Source organism: Triticum aestivum, chromosome 5D (genome assembly GCF_018294505.1).
Source record: "Triticum aestivum cultivar Chinese Spring chromosome 5D, IWGSC CS RefSeq v2.1, whole genome shotgun sequence".
NCBI classification, from domain to species: domain Eukaryota; kingdom Viridiplantae; phylum Streptophyta; class Magnoliopsida; order Poales; family Poaceae; genus Triticum; species Triticum aestivum.
This window is the reverse complement of record NC_057808.1, coordinates 492,118,061-492,137,633: the sequence shown is the minus strand read 5'-3', so window position 1 is coordinate 492,137,633 and position 19,573 is coordinate 492,118,061. Positions and strand designations below refer to the sequence as shown.

The following is a 19,573-nucleotide window of genomic DNA, read 5'->3' as shown; positions in this document are numbered from 1 at the left end:
CATGCAGACGAGTGACGCGAGCGCCCGGACGTCGCCGCCGTTGAGCAGAAGGAAGAGGCTGTGTCGTAGGCGTCGGGGTCGAACGCGTGGTAGTCCTGGATGTGGATGTGCAACCTCCTGGCGCCGCCCCACGCCCGTTCCTCTTGAGCGCCATCCCTGTCCGCCAATGCACGACCCCAGCGGCACCCCAGTGGCGCACCTGAGCACGACCAGACGAGGTCGTCGACTTGTCTCGGCCGGCCAGACCTCCCCGGCAACCGCAGCGCCGGAGGCCCTCGAGCCCGCCCTGCCGCATTACATCCCCGACCCGCACGACGGCCGGCCATGCCTCCCCGGCAAACTCAGCGCCGGAGGCCCTTGAGCCCGCCCTGCCACACTACATCCCCGACCCGCACGCCGACCGACCAGACCTCCCCGACCCGCTCCTGCAGTTGCCCATGTGCGGCGGATTGGGCCATGGTGGCAGGCAGCACCACACGCTAGAGAAGAGGGGGAGGAGTCCGACGGCGCGCCACCTCGCCGGCGACGGGATCCATGGCCGGCGTGGTGCTGCTCTCCCAAATCCGAAGGAGCTGATTGCTTTTTCTGTTTTTGATTGAAGGGTGTCCCTGTAAAATTACGTGGACTGTTTGGTAAATGTAGTAAATCCCTCATCTAACAACGTCTAACGTGAACTGTTATGCCACGTCACCAGGTGCGGGGCCTGCCTATCATAATCGTGCTTAAAACGAACTAAGCCATCGATTAGTGTTTTTTGCAAAAAATTAGGCTAGGAATTAGTGATTTTTGGCATAAAACTGTAGAATTGTGGATTCTGCAACCTTATCCTTTAATGTCGATGTTTTCTGCAATTCACTCCGAATTTCGCAGGCCGCAATTCGCGTGTTTTTCAAACAGTGGATCGATACCGAAGCAAAGCGCCTTCTTTGTGGGAGGTATACCAGAATGTTGTTAGGCATATCAAATGGTAGCATATTGCGGTGTTACAACCTGGGCACGCGATTCGCGAGGAAATGGGGAAAAGGGTTAGCCATTGCCGGCGACACGCACGCACGCACTGCCGGCCGGCGACACCTGTCTGTCTGCGGGACGATCAGATCATCTGTTCGGCCATCAAGATCTCGGCGCCCGGGCGGGCCGGTGGACGACGTAGGGAGACGCGGTGCTGGCCCTCGCCTTGCGCTTCTCGAGGAACCGCTGCAGCGAGCGCTTCATCGACAGCCCCCCCTGATCGCCGAGCGGCGTGGGCACCACGATGCCGCCATGATCCGGAGATGCCCTCGTCTGCCCCCGAGCGGCGCGGCAAGCCCCTTGCGCGATGCCGGCGTCGTCCATGTCTGTGATCTTCCCCGTCGTTTCCTGGTTCGCCATGGATATGATTGCCATTGCCTACAATCAACAAGGCTAGCTGTTAATTAGCCGGCCATGGCCATGGCCACCGCTCATTCATGGCGTACGTAAACGTAACGCACGTCGCGCTTGCGACATGCATCTGCATGTTGATGGACCTGTAGCTCGACCACGTCGACGGCGCACAGCACGCGCCGGTCGTAGCCAATCGTGAGGTTCCTCCGTGCCGGCGCCGGCGCCGGGGCGGGGGCCGTCGTCGGGCTTCCAAGGCGGAGGCTAAGCTCCAGGCCGTCGGCACCGCAGGCTCCCATGCCCGCGTCGTTGCCGCCGGCCATGTGTCGCCTCCTTCGATCGTCAAGCCATCGGCCGGCTGGTTATATATAGGTGGAAGACACGACGCGCGCGGCGATTTGCGCCGTGGGAATAATCTATTCTACGTGTGACCGGCGCCGGCCGTGGCGGTTCAGGCCGTTGCGCATGTGACGAATTGCTCGAAAATCTGCACGCATCGGCGCGTTGGCTAGAGTGCTCTTCCAACACACATTTCCATTCTCGGCAACGGTGTGTGGGAATTTCCACCAGCTAGCTTCACAAACAGCGTGGGCGTGGCTCCCCTGTATTTAGCGACGAGGATATACCGAGCATTGCAGATCAGAGGTCCTTGAATTAGGAAAAAAAATCTTATGCGACCCGGGTCGCACGTCCTGCATCTTAAGAGCAACTCCAAGGGGGCGACCCAAACGGACGCGTGCTTTGTCCGCTTTTCATCCGTTTGGGTTGGCCAGGCGGACGTGCTCGTCCGCATTGTGAAATGGGTCGGCTTGGCCGCCTAATGGGGAGGCTGACCCAAATATACCAGCGTGAAAAAAAACAGCTCGCACGAAATAAACATAAACAAACATAATTAAACATAAGTGGCTGGTCAAACGCCGGTCAAAGTCCACTTAAACCTAAGTAAACATTAAATTAAACATTAAAAAAATCTGCGCCCGCCTGCTGCCACCCCGCACGCTGCCCTAGACGTCGTCGGCCTTGCCCTTGCCCTTGCCCTTGCCGTCGACAGGGCCGTCGTCGGTGAGGTCGATGAAGAGCGGAGCAGGGCCAGCCCACCCGAACGCCGCCTGGTACGCTGCCAGGGCAGCCTCCTCCGGCGACTGCTGGGGCGGCGGCATTGCGACTAGCCGCGCGCGCTCCTCCTCCTCCTCGAGCCGTAGCACCCCCGCGTCGCGTTGGAGCATGGCCTCGTAGCGCATCTGCTCCTCGCCATCGGCCTGCTCCTGGCGGAGCCAGTGCTCCTTCCAGCACTCGAGGTGTGCCTCCTCCCGCGCCGGCGTCGCGGCGAAGTGGACGGGAGGAGCGCTCACCCACTCGCGATACTGTCCCGTCCATGAGTAGGCCTCCTTCGGCCAAGTGGGTGGAGGCGGGGAGCGCTTCTGCGTTGGTCCAGCTCTGGCTTGGGCTCGACGGGCGACGACGGTGGCGGTGGCAGCACGAAGAGCGGGGTGTGGACGGAGTCCCCCGCCGCCGACAGGGCAAGGGCTTGCTCCAGCCCATCCCAGTGCGCGTCCTCCTCGAGGCGGCTAGCCTCCAGCGCGTGCTGCAGGGCCTCCTCGAGGGCGGCTTGGTACTCCGCCTCCGCCTCCATGTCCTCCGGCTGCACCTGCGGGGGCCGCGGTGGGAACGGCGGCGGGACGACGTCGACACCCGAACGCCGTTGCTTCTCGTGTTCCAGGGCGAACCAAGCCTCCCAGTTGGGAGAGTCGGCGGCGTACTCGGGCAGCCGACGCTGCTCCGGCGTGAGCTGCGCGCGGCGCCTGCACACCTCCTCGTCGTGCGCCCGCTGGCTGCGCGGAACCACCGGCACCGGGATCCGCTGCGGATCCAGATGCCAATGGTGCGGCAACGTCACGTCGGGGTACGGCAGCGGCTGCCTGTACTTCCAGTGCCACCGCGCTTGGTGCACCGAGATGTGCAAACGCCGGCGACCAGGGCGGAAACGCGCCGGCGCCAGAGGAGGAGGGGGAAGGGGAGCACGGGAGGACGAGGCGCCGGGTGTGCCCTTGCCCTTGCCATTGCTACTGCCGAAGAGGCCCATGGGCGAGCTAGGGTTTGCGGTCGCAGGCGAGGAAGCAAAGGGAGTGGTGGGGGGCCAGATGTGGACGGGGAGAAGTGGATGAGGCCGGCCCCGCCGCACGCGTGCTTAAAAAAGGACGCTTCCACTGGCTGACTAGTGGGCCCTTTGTCGGTGGTCGTCATTAATAAGACGACGGGTGGCGGTTGGGTGGCCTACAGGTGGGGTCGCGGCGGACGGCGAGGGGACGCGCGGCGCGTCCGCGCCGATGCATTCCATGCGCAATTTTGGGCCGGAAATGGGTCGGCGCGGACGCCAGGCGGACGCGATTTGCGTTTGGGTCGGCGCGTTGGGCCTCCACTTTTGTCCGCGCCGACCCAAACGGACGCGGGCGGACGAAATGGGTCGCCCCATTGGAGTTGCTCTAAGACCCGCTTCTGGTAACGACACCTGGAAAAACGGATCTCAAAGCATTCTCTCTTTCTTCCTCCTCTGGTCTCTCTCTCGTCTCTGTTTCTCCTCTGTTGAGCAGCAGTAGAACCAGCGTGAACTGCAGCCAGAGCACATCCAACCGCCGACACCATCCTCAGCAACTTCTCCTCCATCGTTGCTGCTCTCCGTCCCAGCGTCTCCTCCCATGCCGCACCATTCGAGAAGCAGTCGCAGAATCATGACGTTTCCATGGCCAGCTGGCCACCATCAACCCAAGACCTCCGTCGCCATCGCCGCCGCCGTCGTCGCATCTGGAGCAGCCGAGGCGATGCAAGATACTCGCATCGGGGTGTGAAACGAGGAAACGATACAGGGAGGTAGACGGTCTTGAACTCAAGCCCCAAGGGCAGCGGCGAGCCCGTGAATTAGTCGAGGAGGACAGCGACGAGAGGAGAAACTGAGGATGGAGTTAGGCCAGAGGAGGAAGAAAGGGAGATGTGCTTTGAGATCCGTTTTTCCAGGTGTCATTATCAGAAGTGGGTCTTACGATGCAGGACGTGCGACCCAGGTCGCATAAGATTTTTTCCCTTGAATTATTTCGTGAGAGGTGTCATGTAGGTCCACAAACAACAAAAAGTGCAAGTATAATATGTAAATACGCGATACATTTGAAATAGTTTGAGGACCTAAATGACACCTCTAAATAGTTTAAGAACCTAGACGACACACATATTGCATTTCGAGGACCTAAATGACGAATTTTATAGTTTGAGGACCTACGTGACACCTTTAAAATAGTAAAGACCTAGGTTGCACTTCACTCTAGATCGGCTTTCATCCTGATGAGCATACTGAAGACGACATTGTGTGGAAGCACACGGCTAATGGACACTACTCGGCGGTCTTCGCCTACAAGGGCAATTTCTGGGTATGACATTTTCTCATGAAACAAATGGTCTGGAAGGCTTGGGCGCCAGGAAAGGTCAAGTTCTTCGCCTGGTTAGCCTTGCAGGACCGGATTTGGACCACCAACAGGTTGGCCAAGCGTGGGTGGCCAAATAGCGGTCTTTGCCCTCTCTGCAAGAGGGAGCAAGAATCGGGGCCTCACCTTTTCTACAAAATGTTGCTTCACCATAGGGCTCGGAAACTTAGTCATTGAGAAGATAGGGCTTGCCCACCTGGATGCATCTACTTCGCACACGGATGGCTCCGTCGAGGAATGGTGGGCCAATAGAACCGTCGCGAACACCCCAAATAGGAAGGCCATGGCTTCCCTCGCCATGCTTGTTTCTTGGATTATTTGGAACGAAATGAACTCCAAAGACTTCCATCAAAACAGCGCCCCATCGATGATTTTGCTCAATAACATTCTAACGAAGGCGCATCTTTGGGCTATGGCGGGTGTGAGGAAACTACGGAAAATTCTAGTGCGGGAGTAATTGACATGTGACTTGTTGTATGTGTAACGATTGTAAAACAAACAAACCCTATTCCCTCTTAATGAAATGATGAGGCAAACCTTGTGTCTCCGTTTAAAAAAGATCAAGTGATCTTTTGTGTGTGTGTGGAAAACCAAGTGATAATTTTTTGGCGCTGATCAAGCATTTTTCTTTAAAATTTTGAACCAAAAAGGTAATGAAATATTTATTTGTGATACGGAGGAAGTACATTAGTGATGGAGTTTCATGATGGTAGAGACGGGCAAAGTTAGAACTTTGATTAATTTGGAATGGAGTAATTAGGCTAGACATTCAGAATGTCTCCTCTGTTTGGGGCTGGACAACAAAGATGCGATGCACAAATTCATCTACACGATAAATATGCACACTACACAACCCCCTCACTTGTAGTGAACTTTGAGGACAGTTTCAACTAACAAGTAAGTAGCGGAATAACGCAAACAACATGCACATTTGACACATGATTTAACATAGAAAACGTCCTCAACTTGAGGAGTAAAAACCACAGGTATGGACCGACTGGTCCAGACAACTTCACTATAAGAAAGATGATACAAAATATTCTCTAGAACCTCTAGAGAGATTTACAACAACCACAAGAGGCAAGATTTCAGCAAAGCAGAGTTTACACAGCTTCTGTCCCCTTCAGTATTTTAGTATTTTGTAAACTGCTAAACCAAATAGCACAAAATTTGGTAGACAAGTAGACACATGAGTTCCTTAGATCCCTCAAAATTTCAGCTCAGTCGGACAACATTTGCCTACCCAAACTGTTCGTCTCTCAAAGGTACTCTGTTCTGAAACTGCAGCAGTCCAAGCTGACAAAACTACTCAAATCCGATGCTCCACTGACCTTCAAACTAGCTAACCAGATCGAAGTACTCAAAGTAAGGAATGCGCCTAGCAAGTTTGGGTTCAATCCAAGCACTATTGTGCCTCTAGTCACCAGCTTGAACATTGTCTAGTCAGATGCAGCAGATCTGGACAGAACCTCCACTTCTTCTTCTTCCTCTCTCTCTCACGTGTTGTATTCTTGTTGTGTGATGTCTCTCACTGTCACGAATGGCAGCCACCACTAGTAGGGGGTGGAGTGGCTAGGGTTTCTCCTTGCCTTTCTTCACTAGGAAGCACTCTCAACCATTGGATGCAGGGACGATCAATAACTGACATGTATTAGACTTTTGGGCTGATGATGGGCTGCCAACACACCTTCATGTGGAGGGGCTTAGCTCAACAAACTCCCCTCCCAACATCATGGAGGGTATCACCGCCTTCCGGCAGCCATGCCAGCGAGCCGGCGACATACTTCAAGCTTCTTCTTGTCACCACCTTGGTCAACATATCAGCCCCATCATATCGGTGTGAAAATATGATAGCGAACTTCAATATGCTTAGCCCTTGAATGAAATATTGCATTCACTACTCAAGTGGATGACACTTTGATTGTCACAAAACAACACATACTTGTCTTGCTTAAAACCAAGCTCACAAGGCAACTGTTCAACTATAATAGCTCTTTGCTTGTCTCTGTTACTGCAATGAATTCAGCTTCAGTTGTATTCAATGCCACACACTTCTAAAACCTACTTTGTCGTGACACCGTTCCTCCTGCATAGGTAACCAAGTAACCTGGAGTAGTCTTCATTTTGCCAACATCTCTAGCCATGCCAGAATCTAAAGAAGCAATCAACTTGTGCTCACCACCACCAAAGCAAAGCTTCATATTAGTGTTGTCCCGAAGATATCTCAAAATCCACTTCACAACTTCCCAATGAGGTCTTCCTGGATGACATAAATCTCCTCACAGTACTAATCGCATGAGTTATGCCAGGCCATGTACACACCATAACATACATCAGACTCCCAAACGCTGAAGCATAATGAACATTATGCATTTCCTTTTTCTTCTCATCAGTGCTAGGACATTGCTTGGTGCTCAACTTGAAATGGGCTGCTAGTGGACAACTCATAACTTTAGCATTGTCCATCCTAAACTTTTGAAGTACCTTCTCAATATACTTCTCTTGAGACAAGTACAGCTTGTTAGAATTCATGTCTCTCTCAATTCTCATCCCGAGAATATTCTGTTGGGAAACGTTGCATGGAAAACAGAAAAAATTCTACGCACACGCAAGATCTATCCATGGAAATGCATAACAACGAGAGGGGATAGTGTGTCTACGTACCCTCGTAGACCATAAGAGGAAGCATTTGTTAACGCGGTTGATGTAGACAAACTTCTTCGTGCTCCAACCGATCGAGTACCGAACGTATGGCACCTCCGCGTTCAGCACACGTTCAGCTCGGTGACGTCCTCTGCCTTCTTGATCCAGCAAGACAACGAGGTAGTGGATGAGTTCCGGAAGCACGACGGTGTGGTGACGGTAATGGTGAAGCTATCTCCGCAGGGCTTCGCCTAAGCACTACAAAAATATGATCGGGGTGTAAACGGTGGAGGGGGGCGCCGCACACGGCTAAGACAATGTTCTGGTGTGCTAGGCGCCCCCCTCTCACATATATATATATATATATATATATATATATAGGTGGGGGAGGAGGGAGCAGCCAGGAGGGCGCCCCAAGTAGGCCAAATTCTACTTGGGGTCTCCTCCCAAGTGGTGCCCCCTTGCCATGTTTAGGTGCGGGGGAAAGGCAGGGGAGGGAGGCGCCCCCCTTTCCTTTCTCCCATGAGAAGGGGAAGGCGGGAGGGGCTAGCCCTGCCCCCTTTCCTTCCCTAGGGCCGGCCGGCCAGGGAGAGGGGCGCACCAGCCCCCTGTGGGCTGGTCTGTCCCCACCTTGGCCCATTAGGCCCATAACACCTACAGGGGGTGCCCGGAACCCCTTCCGGTGACCCGATGAGTACCCAGTGCACTCTGAAACTATTCTGGTGTCCTAATACCATCGTCCTATATATCAATATTTACCTCTTGACCATTTCGAGACTCCTTGTCATGTATGTGATCTTATCCGGGACTCCGAACAACATTCGGTCACCAAAACATATAACTCATATAACACTATATCATCGACGAACGTTAAGCGTGCGGACCCTACGGGTTCGAGAACTATGTATACATGACCGAGACACCTCTCCGGTCAATAACCAATAGCTACCGAAACCTGCATGCCCATATTGGTTCCTAAATATTCTAGGAAGATCTTTATCGATCGAACCGTAATGACAACATACGTAATTCCCTTTGTCCATCGGTATGTTACTTGCCCGAGATTCTATGTCGGTATCTTCATACCTAGTTCAATCTCATTACCGGCAAGTCACTTTACTCATTCTGTAATACATCATTCTGTAACTAACTCATTAGTCACTTTGCTTGCAAGGCTTCTTATGAAGTGTATTACCGAGAGGGCCCAGAGATACCTCTGCGATACTCGGAGCGACAAATCCTAATCTCGATCTATGCCAACTCAACAAACACCTTCGGAGATACCTGTAGAGCATCTTTATGATCGCCCAGTTACGTTGTGACGTTTGATAGCACACAAAGTATTCCTCCGGTATCCGGGAGTTGCATAATCTCATAGTCGAAGGAATATGTATTTGACATGAAAAAAGCAATAGCAATAAACTGAACGATCAATATGCTAAGCTAACGGATGGGTCTTGTCCATCACATCATTCTCCTAATGATATGACCCCGTTATCAAATGACAACTCATGTCTATGGTTAGGAAACCTTAACCATCTTTGATAAACGAGCTAGTCTAGTAGAGGCTCACTAGGGACACGGCATTTTTTAATGTATCCACACATGTATTTAAGTTTCCGGTCAATACAATTCTAGCATGAATAATAAACCTTTATCGTGATTTAGGAAATATAGTAATAAATATTTTATTATTGACTCTAGGGCATATTTCCATCAGTCTCCCACTTGCACTAGAGTCAATAATCTAGTTCACATCGCCATGTGATTAACACTCATAGTTCACATCGCTATGTGGCCAACACCCAAAGAGTTTACTAGAGTCAATAATATAGTTCACATCACCATGTGATTAATACCCAAAGAGTACTAAGGTGTGATCATGTTTTGCTTGCGAGAGAAGTTTAGTCAACGGGTCTGTCACATTCAGATCCGTATGTATTTTACAGATTTCTATGTCTACAATGCTCTGCATGGAGCTACTCTAGCTAATTGCTCCCACTTTCAATACGTATCCAGATTGAGACTTAGAGTCATCTAGATCGGTGTCAAAGCTTGCATCGATGTAACCCTTTACGATGAACTCTTTATCACCTCCATAACCGAGAAACATTTCCTTAGTCCTAAGGATAATTTTGACCACTGACCAGTGATCTACTCCTGGATCACCATTGTACCCTCTTGCCAAACTCATGGCAAGGTACACAATAGGTCTGGTACACAGCATGGCATACTTTATAGAACCTATGGCTGAGGCACAGGGAATGACTTTCATTCTCTCTCTATCTTCTACCATGGTCAGGTTTTGAGTCTTACTCAACTTCACACCTTACAATACAGGCTAGAACTCCTTCTTTGACTGATCCATTTTGAACTCCTTCAAAATCTTGTCAAGGTATGTACTCATTGAAAATCTTATCAAGCGTCTTGATCTATCTCTATAGATCTTGATGCCTAATATGTAAGCAGCTTCACCGAGGTCTTTCATTGAAAAATTCTTATTCAAGTATCATTTTATGCTATCTAGAAATTCTATATCATTTCCAATCAGTAATATGTCATCCACATATAATATCAGAAATGCTACAGAGCTCCCACTCACTTTCTTGTAAATACAAGCTTCACCATAAGTTTGTATAAAACCATATGCTTTGATCACCTCATCAAAGCGTAATTCCAACTCCGAGATGCTTGCACCAGCCCATAGATGGATTGCTGGAGCTTGCACACTGTTAGCACTTTTAGGATCAACAAAACCTTCTGGTTGCATCATATACAACTCTTCCATAAGAAATCCATTAAGGAATGCAGTTCTGACGTCCATTTGCCAGATTATAAAATGCGGCAATTGCTAACATGATTCGGACTGACTTAAGCATCGCTACGGGGTGAGAAAGTATCATCATAGTCAACCCCCTGAACTTGTTGAAAACCTTTCACGACAAGTCGAGCTTTGTAGATAGTGACATTACTATCAGCGTTTTTCTTCTTCTTGAAGATCCATTTATTCTCAATGGCTTGCCGATCATCGGGCAAGTCCACCAAAGTCCACACTTTGTTCTCATACATGGATCCTATCTCAGATTTCATGGCCTCAAGCCATTTATCAGAACTTGGGCTCATCATAGCTTCTTCATAGTTCGTAGGTTCGCCATGGTCTAATAACATGACTTCCAGGACAGGATTACCATACCACTCTGGTGCGGAACGTGCTCTGTTCGACCTACGAGGTCCAGCAGTAACTTGATATGAATTTTCATGATCATCATCATTAGCTTCCTCTCTAGTTGGTGTAGGCATCACGGGAACGGATTTATCTGATGTGCTACTTTCCAAATTGAGAGAAGGTACAATTACCTCATCGAGTTATACTTTCCTCCCACTCACTTCTTTCGTGAGAAACTCCTTCTCTAGAAATGATCCATTAATTCTTGGCAACAAAGATCTTGCCTTCGGATTTGTGGTAGAAGGTGTACCCAATTGTTTCCTTAGGGTATCCTATAAAGACACACTTCTCCAATTTGGGTTCGAGCTTATCAGGCTGAAGCCTTTTGACATAAGTGTCGCAACCCCAAACTTTAAGAAAGGACATCTTAGGTTTCTTGCCAAACCATAGTTCATACGGTGTCGTCTCAACGGATTTAGACGGTGCCCTATTTAACGTGAATGCGGATGTCTCTAATGCATAATCCCAAACGATAGTGGTAAATTGGTAAGAAACATCATAGATCGCACCATATCTAATAAAGTACGGTTACGACGTTCGGACACACCATTACGCTGTGGTGTTCTAGGTGGCGTGAGTTGTGAAACAATTCCACATTGTTTTAAATGAAGGCCAAACTCATAACTCAAATATTCGCCTCTGCGATCAGATCGTAGAAACTTTATTTTCTTGTTATGATGATTCTCCACTTCACTCTGAAATTCTTTGAACTTTTCAAACGTTCCAGACTTGTGTTTCATCAAGTAGATATACCATACCTACTCAAATCATCTGTTAAGGTGAGAAAATAACGATACCCGCTGCGTGCTTCAACACTCATCGGACCGCAATATGTATTATTTCCAACAAGTCATTAGCTTGCTCCATTGTTCCGGAGAACGGAGTTTTAGTCATCTTGCCCATGACGCATGGTTCGCAAGTATCAAATGATTCATAATAAGTGACTCCAAAAGTCCATCCGCATGGAGTTTCTTCATGCGCTTTACACCAGTATGACCTAAACGGCAGTGCCATAAGTATGTTGGACTATCATTATCAACTTTGCATCTTTTGGCATCAATATTATGAATATGTGTATCACTACGATCAAGATTCAATAAACCATTCACATTGGGTGTATGACCATATAAGGTTTTATTCATGTAAGTAGAACAACAATTATTATCTGACTTAAATGAATAACCGTTGCAATAAATATGATTTAATCATATTTTTTCTCAACGCAAACACCAAATAACATTTATTTAGGTTCAACACTAATCCCGAAGGTAGAGGGAGTGTGCGATGGTGATCATATCAACCTTGGAATCACTTCCAACACACATCACCACCTCGCACTTAACTAGTCCCTGTTTATTCTGCAACTCCTGTTTCGAGTTACTAATTTTAGCAACTAAACTGGTATCGAATACCCAGGGTCTACTACGAACACTAGTAAGGTACACATCAATAACATGTATATCAAATGTACTTTTGTTCACTTTGCCATCCTTCTTATCCTACAAGTATTTGGGGCAGTTTTGCTTCCAGTAACCATTTCCTTTGCAGTAGAAGCACTCAGTTTCAGGCTTGGGTCTAGCTTTGGGCTTCTTCATGGGATCAACAACCCATTCTTCTTGAAGTTCCCTTTCTTTCCCTCGCCTTTTTTCTTGAAACTAGTGGTCTTGTTAACCATCAACACTTGATGTTCTTTCTTGATTTCTACCTTTGCTGATTTCAGCATCACGAAAAGCTCGGGAATCGTTTTCGCCATCCCTTGCATATTTAGTTCATCACGAAGTTCTAGTAGCTTGGTGATAGTGACTAGAGAACTCTGTCAATCACTATCTTATCTAGAAGATTAACTCCCACTTGATTCAAGCGATTGTAGTATCCAGACATTTTGAGTACATGCTCACTGGCTAAGCTATTCTCCTCCATCTTGTAGGCAAAGTACTTGTCAGAGGTCTCATACCTCTCAACATGGGCATAAGTCTGAAATACCAATTCCAACTCTTGGAACATATTATATGTCCCATGACGTTCAAAACATCTTTGAAGCCCCGATTCTAAGCCGTAAAGCATGGCGCACTAAACTATCAAGTAGTCATCATATCGAGCTTGTCAAACATTCATAACGTATGCATCAGCTCCTGCAACAAGTCTGTCACCTAGCGGTGCATCAAGGACATAATTCTTCTGTGCAGCAATGAGGATAATCCTCAAGTTACAGACCCACTCCGTGTAGTTGTTACCATTATCTTTCAACTTAGTTTTCTCTAGGAACATATCAAAAATATAGGGGAGCTATATCGCGAGCTATTGATCTACAACAAAGATATGCAAAAACTATTAAGACTAAGTTCATGATAAATTAAGTTCAATTAATCAAATTACTAATGAACTCCCACTTATATAAACATCCCTCAAGTTATATAAGTGATACATGATCCTAATCAACTAACCCATGTCCGATCATCACGTGAGATGGGGTAGTCATCAATGGCGAACATCTCTATGTTGATCATATCTACTATATGACTCACGTTTGACCTTTCGGTCTCCAATGTTCCGAGACCATGTCTGTACATGCTAGGCTCGTCAAGTTTAAACAAAGTATTTTGCATGTGCAAAACTGTCTTACACCCGTTGTATGCAAACGTAGAGTCTATCACACCCGATCATCACGTGGTGCTTCGAAACGAAGAACTTTGGCAATGGTACTCAGGGAGAACACTTTTATCTTGAAATTTAGTGAAGGGATCATCTTATAATGCTACCACTGTTCTAAGCAAAATAAGATGCATAAAAGATAAATATCACATGCAATCAAAATATGTGACATGATATGGTCATCATCATCTTGTGCTTTTGATCTCCATCTTCAAAGCATCGTGACGATCTCCATCGTCACCGGCTCTACACCTTGATCTCCATCGTTGCATCGGGGTCGTCTCGCCAACTATTGCTAATGCATAGCGATAAAGTAAAGCAATTACATGGCGCTTGCACTTCATACAATAAAGAGACAACCTTGAAGGCTCCTGCCGGTTGTCAATATTACAAAACATGATCATCTCATACATCAATATATGTCACATCATATCTTGACCATATCACATCACAACATGCCCTGCAAAAACAAGTTAGACATCCTCTACTTTGTTGTTGCAAGTTTTACGTGCTGCTACGGGCTTCTAGCAAGAATGGTTCTTACCTACGCAAAAACCACAACGGTGATTCATCAAGTTTGCTGTTTTAACCTTCTTCAAGAACCGCCCATAGTCAAATTCGATTCAACTAAAGTAGGAGAAACAGACACCCACCAGCCACCTTTATGCAAAACTAGTTGCATGTCAGTCGGTGGAACCGGTCTCATGTGCGTGGACATGTAAGGTTGGTCCGGGCCGCTTCATCCCACAATACCGCCGAATCAAAATAAGACGTTGGTGGTAAGAAGTATGACTATCACCGCCCACAACTCTTTGTGTTGTACTCGTGCATATCATCTACACATATACCTGGCTCATGATGCCACTGTTGGGAAACGTTGCATGGAAAACAAAAAAAATTCTAGACACACGCAAGATCTATCCATGGAGATGCATATCAACGAGAGGGGAGAGTGTGTCTACATACCCTCGTGCACCATAAGCGGAAGCGTTTGTTAACGCGTTTGATGTAGTCGAAATTCTTCGCGCTCCAACCGATCGAGTACCGAACGTACGACACCTCCACGTTCAGCACACGTTTAGCTCGGTGACGTCCTCCGCCTTCTTGATCCATCAAGATGGCGAGGTAGTGGATGAGTTCCGGCAGCACGACGGCGTGGTGATGGTGATTATGAAGCTATCTCTGCAGGGCTTCGCCTAAGCACTACGAAAATATGACCGGGGGTGTAAACGGTGGAGGAGGGTGCCACACACGGCTAAGACAATGTTCTGGTGTGCTAGGCGCCCCCCTCTCACATATATATAGGTGGGGGGAGAAGGGAGCAGCCAGGAGGGCGCCCCAAGTAGGCCGAATCCTACTTGGGGTCTCCTCCCAAGTGGCGCCCCCTTGCCATGTTTAGGTGCGAGGGAAAGGCAGGGGAGGGAGCCCCCCCTTTCGTTTCTCCCATCAGAAGGGGAAGGCAGGAGGGGCTAGCCCTCCCCTCTTTCCTTCCCTAGGGCCGGCCGGCCAAGGATAGGGGCGCACTAGCCCCCTGTGGGCTGGTTTGTCCCCCCTTGGCCCATTTGGCCCATAACACCTACCGGGGATGCCCGGAACCCCTTTCGGTGACCCGATGAGTACCCGGTGCACTCCGAAACTATTCGGGTGTCCGAATACCATCGTCCTATATATCAATCTTTACCTCTCGACCATTTCGAGACTCCTCGTCATGTTCATGACCTTATCCGGGACTCTGAACAACATTCAGTCACCAAAACATATAACTCATATAACACTATATCGTCAACGAACGTTAAGCATGCGGACCCTACGGGTTCGAGAACTATGTAGACATGACCGAGACACCTCTTCAGTCAATAACCAATAGCAGAACCTGGATGCCCATATTGGTTCCTACATATTCTACGAAGATCTTTATCGGTCAAACCGTAATTCCCTTTGTCCATCGGTATGTTACTTGCCCGAGATTTGATCGTCGGTATCTTCGTACCTAGTTCAATATTGTTACCGGCAAGTCTCTTTACTCGTTCTGTAATACATCATCCTGTAACTAACTCATTAATCACTTTGCTTGCAAGGCTTCTTATGATGTGTATTACCGAGAGGGCCTAGAGATACCTCTCCGATACTCGGAGTGACAAATCCTAATCTCGATCTATGCCAACTCAACAAACATCTTCGGAGATACCTGTAGAGCATCTTTATGATCACCCAGTTACGTTGTGATGTTTGATAGCACACAAAGTATTCCTCCGGTATCCGGGAGTTGCATAATCTCATAGTCCAAGGAATATGTATTTGACATGAAGAAAGCAATAACAATAAACTGAACGATCAATATGCTAAGCTAACGGATGGGTCTTGTCCATCACATCATTCTCCTAACGATATGATCCTGTTATCAAATGACAACTCATGTCTATGGTTAGGAAACCTTAACCATCCTTGATCAACGAGTTAGTCTAGTAGAGGCTCACTAGGGACACGGTATTTTTTTATGTATCCACACATGTATTTAAGTTTTCGGTCAATACAATTCTAGCATGAATAATAAACCTTTATCATGATTTAGGAAATATAATAATAACCATTTTATTATTGCCTCTAGGGCATATTTCCATCATATTCTTTGTTGGAACTAAGTCTTTCATAGCAAAACATTTGCTCAACTCCTTCTTCAACCTAGCAATCCTAGAACATTCTTGCCAACAATCAGAATATCATCAACATAGAGCACCAAAATGATAATTACCTATGAACCTTTGAATAAACACACAATGGTTTGATCTACACTTCTTGTAGCCTTGCTCCCCCATGACAGCTTCAAACTTCATGTACCATTGTCTTGATGCTTGTTTAAGGCCATAGAGACTTTTCTTTAGCTTGCACACATATTCTTCTTTGCCTTTCACAAGAAACCCCTCAGGCTGCTCCATGTATATTTCTTCCTCCAAATCACCATGACGGAATGTCGTCTTCACATCCATTTGCTCAACATCCAAGTTAAGACTTGCTGCCATGCCAAGGTTTACTCTAACATATGTCATCTTCACAACTGGAGAACAGATTTCATCATAGTCAATGCCTTTTCTCTCGCCGAATCCTTTTAAAACCAGCCTAGACTTGTACCTTGGATGTGATGTGTGCTCTTCTTGCTTGATTCCGTAGACCCACTTGTTCTTCAAAATTTTCTTGCCCTTGGGCAACTGATAGTGCGTTATATCGACTAGAGGGGGTGAATAGGCGATTTTTATGAATTCTTCACTGAGGAATTTGCCAGTGAGGAAATTCCTTAGCGAAGAACTACTTGCAGCGGAATAAGTACTCAAAAGTATGCATAGCAGAACACAAGCATGGTCATCATGATAAAATGAAGACAAGCACAGAGTACAAAAAGCGTAAACACAGGATAACACAGGATGAAGACAAACAGACTGAAGAAATTGAACTAAGGAAATTGAGAAAGTCTTCAGTCAAGGTCTTCAAACATAGATATGAACAAGCACACAACACAGTTATGAGGAAATGAAAGAGTTGAGGAAATAGCACCAGTAGGCTTGGTGAAGACAATGATTTGGTAGACCAGTTCCAACTGCTGTCTTAGTTGTACATCTGGTTGGAGCGGCTAGGTATTTAAACCTGAGGACACACAGTCCCGGACACACAGTCCTCACCGTATTCTCCTTGAACTAAGGTCACACAGACCTCGTCCAATCACTCGTGGTAAGTCTTCAGGTGACTTCCGAACCTTCACAAACTCGGTCACTCGGCGATCCACAATTCCTCTTGGATGCTCTAGACCATGACACCTAACCGTCTGGAAGAAGCATAGTCTTCAAAGGTAACAAGCGTCGGATCCACGCAGGATCAATCTCTTCAGTGATGCTCAATCACTTTGGGTTTGTAGGTGTTTGGGTTTGGGTTTTCCTCACTTGATGATTTTCGCTCAAAGTCCTCGGAGGATGGGATGCTCTCAAATGACAAGTGTCAGTTTCTCTCGGAGCAGCCAACCAGCTAGTGGTTGTAGGGGGCGGCTATTTATAGCCTAGGGAGCAGCCCGACATGATAAGACATAAATGCCCTTCAGTGATATGACCGTTAGGTGGGTAGATATTTTGGGACAGCTGGCGCATAGCACAGCAACGGTCAGAAATTTGAGTATCAAATTCCTCAGGGCTATCATGTTCCTCACTGTGTAGGCAATCCGCACTGGCGAATTCCTAACTCCTCAGTCAGAACAAATTCCTCAGAGACCAGAAGAACTTCGTCTCTGTCACTGAAGAATATGACTGAACTGTATGAGATTTCCAATGACTTCACTCGAAGGGATTGGTAGGTGTAGAATTTTGAGTTGAGCATCACATGGAAATTTTTCCTTAGTATTTCCTCGACCCCCTTTAACAGTACGGTGTTTCCTATGACTCAAGAAAGAGAAAATGAAACTACGAAAACAAAAGTCTTCACGCTTCATGTTCCTCAAATGAATACCATGTCTTCAAGGTCACACCAATTTCTTCACTTTCAAAGTCTTCAGAAAGTCTTCAGAAATCCAAAGTCTTCAGTCGAAGAACTTCATTTTTAGGGGTCGACTTTCTCTGTAAATATCAAACTCCTCATAGACTTATAGACCTGTGTACACTCATAAACACATTAGTCCCTTAACCTATAAGTCTTCAATACACCAAAATCACTAAGGGGCACTAGATGCACTTACAATCTCCCCCTTTTTGGCGATTGATGACAATATAGGTTAAGTTTTCAACGGGGATAAACATATGAAGTGTTAAATACTGATATTGAGGAGTTTGGTTGCAAGATATAGAAGAACTCCCCCTGAAGATGTGCATAGTGAGGAATTTGCTTTTGAAGCAATGCACACTTGAAGAGTTGAATCATGGAGATCTCCCCTTTCTTGTAATTCATACACTCATTTGACATAATATATGAAGAATTTGAAATGCATGATGAAATATGGTGACTGATGTAATTCAGCGTGCGTGCAATAACATTATATTAACGAGGAATAAGCATGCAGAAGAAACAGCAAAAGTATCAGGCCACCATAGAGTTTAAGTTTACAACTCGATCCAACAAAGTCATCAGAAGAACGAGAGTTGTAACTTAAAAAAACGCCCATAGAGATAGACCCGCTTGACGACTAACTCAAATTTCTCCCCCTTTGTCATCGAATGACCAAAAGGTTCGACAATGAGGACTAACGCCCCTGAAGAATATCAAGTTGATGAAGGAGTGCCAGTGTTGTTGGGGTTGTTTGTTGATGTAGGGCCTGCCGCAGTGTCGTCCAAGTCTTCATTCTCGTCGGTGTCACACGGTGAAGAATAGGAGCTGGCCACCAAGGACGGAACCTTGACCTTCTTGTATTTCTTTGGTGGAGGTGCAGACCAGTCAAAGTCCTCCTTGATACCCATTTTCTTCAGATCTTCTGCGCTATAAATGTGCGACAGAACAGCCCAGGTGCGGTTGAGGGTTTCATGAAGGTAGTAATGGTTTTTCTTCACTGCATTGTGGGTAGCAGTCATGTTGTGAAGAATTGAACCAAACTGACGCTTGACCCATTTGTGATTGCGATCAACCTTCTGGTGAAGACTGAGGAGAAGCTCACGGTCAGTCATCACCCTGGGAGCTGTGCCTTGAGGATTTGGCTTGGTTGCATTGGGGGCAGAGTCATGGGTGGCAGAGTCATCATTGGTGGAGTAGGATGCAGCCTTGCGAAATTGACCATCCAATGGACGAATGCCTTCATCAATAATAGCAGTAGCCTTGCCATTTTCATCAGCTGAGGAAAATGTCTGTTTGAGGACTTCAATCGGGGGCAAGTAGCTGCAATGGTTCAGTGTATCAGCTTTGTAGTTGAGTGAAGACCTTGTTCTGATGAATCTCATAATCCATGGAGCATAAGGCTTCAACTCAAACGGTGACATTGCGACATTGGCCAGAGTCCTCATGAAGAAATCATGGAAGTTGACGGGAACACCATGATTGATATTGAAAAGCAGATTCTTCATGATGCCAACGACTTCTTCATTCGAGTCATGGCTCTGATAGGACTCAATGTCTCCGTCAGAATGCGATAGACAGTTCGAGGCACATATAACAATTCCTTCACAAGGAATTTAGTTCTTGGGGCCTGACCTGGCTTCAATGGCTTCATCAGCAATTGCATATAGTGATCTGTAAGCTCAGGTTCACTGTAGAT

General features: G+C 47.2%; 1 protein-coding gene across 1 annotated transcript; it reads right to left on the bottom strand.

Annotated features, from left to right (window-relative positions):
• Positions 1 to 946: 946 nt before the first annotated feature.
• On the bottom strand, positions 947 to 1,792 carry LOC123125683 (protein TIFY 5). The gene is made up of 2 exons (XM_044546156.1): positions 1,509 to 1,792; positions 947 to 1,389 (listed from the first exon to the last, which is right to left on the bottom strand). The coding sequence occupies exons 1-2, from the start codon at positions 1,683 to 1,685 to the stop codon at positions 1,114 to 1,116; spliced, it is 453 nt and encodes a 150-aa protein (XP_044402091.1). The 5' UTR covers positions 1,686 to 1,792; the 3' UTR covers positions 947 to 1,113.
• Positions 1,793 to 19,573: the final 17,781 nt, after the last annotated feature.